This window comes from Tachypleus tridentatus, chromosome 11 (assembly GCF_004210375.1).
Source record: "Tachypleus tridentatus isolate NWPU-2018 chromosome 11, ASM421037v1, whole genome shotgun sequence".
NCBI classification, from domain to species: Eukaryota; Metazoa; Arthropoda; class Merostomata; order Xiphosura; family Limulidae; genus Tachypleus; species Tachypleus tridentatus.
The window spans coordinates 30,325,211-30,329,397 of NC_134835.1; the positions used below are offsets into that span (position 1 = coordinate 30,325,211).

At 36.8% G+C, this 4,187-nt stretch overlaps 1 protein-coding gene across 5 annotated transcripts; it reads right to left on the minus strand.

Annotated features, from left to right (window-relative positions):
* Window positions 1–519: 519 nt before the first annotated feature.
* On the minus strand, window positions 520–3,700 carry LOC143231855 (uncharacterized). 5 transcript variants are annotated; one of them, XM_076466589.1, is made up of 5 exons: window positions 3,429–3,696; window positions 1,964–2,251; window positions 1,814–1,915; window positions 1,633–1,714; window positions 520–648 (listed from the first exon to the last, which is right to left on the minus strand). In XM_076466589.1, the coding sequence occupies exons 2-4, from the start codon at window positions 2,241–2,243 to the stop codon at window positions 1,650–1,652; spliced, it is 447 nt and encodes a 148-aa protein (XP_076322704.1). In that variant the 5' UTR covers window positions 2,244–2,251; window positions 3,429–3,696; the 3' UTR covers window positions 520–648; window positions 1,633–1,649. The 5 variants fall into 5 exon arrangements, with proteins under 5 accessions (XP_076322704.1, XP_076322703.1, XP_076322702.1 ...); XM_076466588.1 differs by having other exon boundaries at window positions 1,814–1,930; window positions 1,979–2,251; window positions 3,429–3,695; XM_076466587.1 differs by having other exon boundaries at window positions 1,633–1,915; window positions 3,429–3,700.
* Window positions 3,701–4,187: the final 487 nt, after the last annotated feature.

A 4,187-nucleotide genomic window follows, 5' to 3' on the forward strand; every position in this document is an offset into this window, starting at 1 on the left:
TTGAGATGGTGGTTAACAATCTTCAAGGTATTGAATCTTTGTTGTTTTTTTCATTTTTGAATTTCGCGCAAAGCTACTCGAGGGTTATCTGCGCTAGCCGTCCCTAATTTAGCAGTGTAACACTAGAAGGAAGGCAGCTAGTCATCACCACCCACCGCCAACTCTTGGGCTGCTCTTTTACCAACGAATAGTGGGATTGACCGTCACATTATAACGCCCTCGCGGCTGAAAGTACGAACATATTTGGTGCGATCGGGATTCGAACCCGCGACCCTCGAATTACGAGTCGAATGCCTTAACACACTTGGCCATGCCGGGCCGTGAATCTTTAGAAAACTGGAAAAGTTTAGAAAAGTTATATTGTTGTAAATATTTGGATCCTTCAAGGCATCAGTCCTACTTTTGAGCTCGTTCTAGTTCTACTTTCTCTTATAGTCCAGAACGTACTTTTACTTCAATATTACAAAATAAGGAAACACTTAACTTACATAATAATTGAAAATACGTTTTTAAAAAATATTTACATATTTTTTTTTTATTTTACAAACGCAAATACAGATGTTAAAAACTGACTGATAAAACGAAAAGGTTTCACAGAAATCTTTATTGGTTCCGGACTCTGATGTTCACTGTCTCTTCTGATGACCACTGTAAGACATAATCGTGAAAGAAACATTAAGTCAGGTACATACCGGTGTCATAAACACAACAATAACAGCCATATTCATTGGTTAAGATGTCCAGTACTTGAAAATAAAAGTAATTAAGCCTAACTACTTCTATGTGGGTAAGAAGTTAAAATCTTGTTTAGTAAAGAACGCCCAGTTTTCAAATATTGTACACCACAACTACAAAATATGAATTATTTTTAAACACAGAAAACACGTTTGCAGTCTCTAACAGAATTCAAGATAAGTTCATCTAACTTGGAATCTTTGTTCCTGTAGTCAGAGATTGTTGAAGCTCTAGAAAAGTTGACGTCACGGAATTTGACTAACTTTCTGATACTAATCTTCGCTGACGTAATACATGTTGTTATTGTTCTTTCTGGTAACTTCTGTTAATCATACGATTATCTGGTAGACCTCTCAGTTGCAAATTGTTAATTAAGTTTTAAGTTCCATACAAGTTTGATGAAGCTCGTGAACAGTCTGAGTATAATCACTGAAACCAAAAATTAGCGCTTGCCATAATACGATCTCGTGTATCTACACGTTGAGCTAACATAAACTAAGTCTGTTTATATTGTCATTTTAGAAGTTAAGTTGAATGTAATCACCTTCTGTTTGAAAGATTGATCAATTAATATTATTTTTAAAAACAACAACTACAGATGCAAATTGCCTCTCACGAGACAAAGAGCTCGTAAATGAACTTGAAATGTGATCACTGTTCACATTACGGATTGAGTTTGATTTCCTAGTTCAAATGACTCTTAAAACAAGCCCGATATTTCGTGTATTGTCAGTAGACCAGACCATTAAGATTAGTACACTATATCTATAGTATAGTAAAGATAGTCATTTACAGAGCTGAGAATATAAACTATTACACCTCATTGAAATATTCGTAATGAAACAAAAACTTTCCTAGACAAAGCAGCCTCATACTGAGGAAGTAAACAGTACTTACTTTTAATGGCTAGGATCTCATTTACGCCCTTTTCCAAATCCTGCTCCAAATCCTGCACCAAATCCTGCTCCAAATCCTCCTCCTTTGCCACTACCCTGTCCGCCACCGAAGCCGGCTCCGAATCCACTACCCGCTCCACCACCACCCTGTCCGCCACCAAAACCGGCTCCGAATCCACTACCTTTGCCACCTCCACCCTGTCCGCCACCAAAACCGGCTCCGAATCCACTACCCGCTCCACCACCACCCTGTCCGCCACCAAAACCGGCTCCGAATCCACTGCCTTTACCACCTCCACCTGTCGCCACCAAACCGGCTCCGAATCCACTACCCGCTCCACCACCACCCTGTCCGCCACCAAAACCGGCTCCGAATCCACTGCCTTTGCCGCCTCCGCCTCCTTGACCAGTACCAAAGCCACCACCAAAACCACCACCAAAGCCTGCACTAACTCCTCCTTTACCAATACCAACACCACCACCAACACCGCCTCCTACTCCTGCTCCGAAATTGCGAAGAGCACCACCGAAACGTTTTCGATGTGGATAAGATTCTACCAATGTTGTCGCAACCAGTAATAAGACAAGTGTCAGTTTGTTGTCCATCTTCATAGCTCTCTCTAAAATAACAACAAATACATAAGACTGGAGACAAGATTCTTAAAATATTAGTATTTTAAAAATACATTTTAATTGGGTGCATTTTTCATACGAAAAAAACATATAATGAAATAATATTTTTTGGGGATTCTTCAAATTCTAAAAATTTGAGTATAGTGTTACAAAACAATAGTTAATGTTGTTATATATCTGACTTTTGTAACCAGATATGTGCGGAAGAGAGATTGAAACAGATGTCTGCTTGGGGCTAAAGTATTCATTCAAAATTGCTGAAAGAACAAATTAGTTTTAATCTTCAAAACTCAAATAAATTTATTTTGTTTGTGTTACAATTTTCATTTATTTATTTGTTTGTTTACTGTTCAGTGTAAAGCTATAAGACAGGCTATCCGCGCTGTTTCCCCCACAAGTATCGAAGCTGTAATTTTGATGTATATGTCTATATATATATATATGTGTGTGTGTGTGTGTGAGTAACTACTTAATTGAATAAATACAAAAATCCCACCCCTACCAGTGACTCAACGGTAAGATTCCAGGCTTATACCGCCAAAAATTGAGTTTTGATATCTATGGTGGGCAGAGCATAGATAGCCCATTTGTAGCTTTGTGCTAAGACAATCAGACCAAAATTTATAAAGACACAGCAACTACTTTTATGTTAAAACTACACTTGTAATAACTAGAATTACAACGTTTCCTTAACTGGCGTACAAAAAAATAATTTATATATGAAACCTTAATTATTGATACATCATCAGGCTTATGAAACGACACAGTTATTGACATATTGTTACGATATAATTATCAAGAAACAAAAATCCAGTATTTATTACAGTTCAGATCACTTAGAAGTTGAATTTGATTTTACATTTATAACAAAAACAAATTATTTTTATTCGCTATCATCATATACTGTTTTACATACTGTTTTTTAACTATTCGTTTTCAATTCATAACCTGAATTTCCTGATGTTTTTATTTGATATTTTAAAGTATTAAAATTACCAATGAGATTCTGAAAATAATAACAAATTCGGATCAACTTTAGCGAAATATCACAAACATTATTTCTGTAGTTTCCGTATTACCCACATGCTCGTGCGATTGACTGCTTGTTTAACGAATTAATAGTTAGATTCTGTTTATACATTAAGAGAGAAAAATAAACTTTACCTCGAATGAGTTGAACCCTTGATATTAAGTTTTGTCAACTGTATTTCTGCACACGTTCACAACTGAACCCTTGATATTAAGTTTTGTCAACTGTATTTCTGCAAACGTTCACAACTGAAAGACGTTAACATCTTTTATACCTTCACGCGCTCAAGCAGAGGCTCTGAACCTGGGGTTTTCCAATTCGTTAACTTCAACAAACCCTAATTAAAAACAAACAACAACATCCTATTGTGGGCAGTAGTCCGGTGGGCATTTTAGTCACGGGCATTTCCCGCTGTTCCTATTATTGTCTCGTGGACATTAAAAAATAAACTCTTTTGTTATGAGAATCGCCGATGTCACATGATACTAAATCTGCACGATTATTGGCTGAGTGACTTCAGGTGTGGAATTCCCGGATCTTCACCCTTGGGAGATCGGGGAAGAAACGAAGGTGAGCATGAATAAACAATTCTTAGAGCGGCAGACGAGATTTTTTTTTCTTCCACGCAGATGATTACTTCAAGGTCATGAAGCAATAGGATAGCAACCGTCACTCTTATGACTATTCAAAGAAATCTTAGCCTAATGTCAGATGGAACGAGGTGGACATCTCAGTCTGTTGTTTAAAACAAGAAAATAACTTACGAACAGTTTATTTTTTATATAACGTAGCACTCTTGGCTATGCCTTCAAAAAAATTACATTTTATATTAAGTTTTATGAACCTTAGAATTAACGAGGTTAATTACAATATGTTAAGTCCAGCCCTTTGAT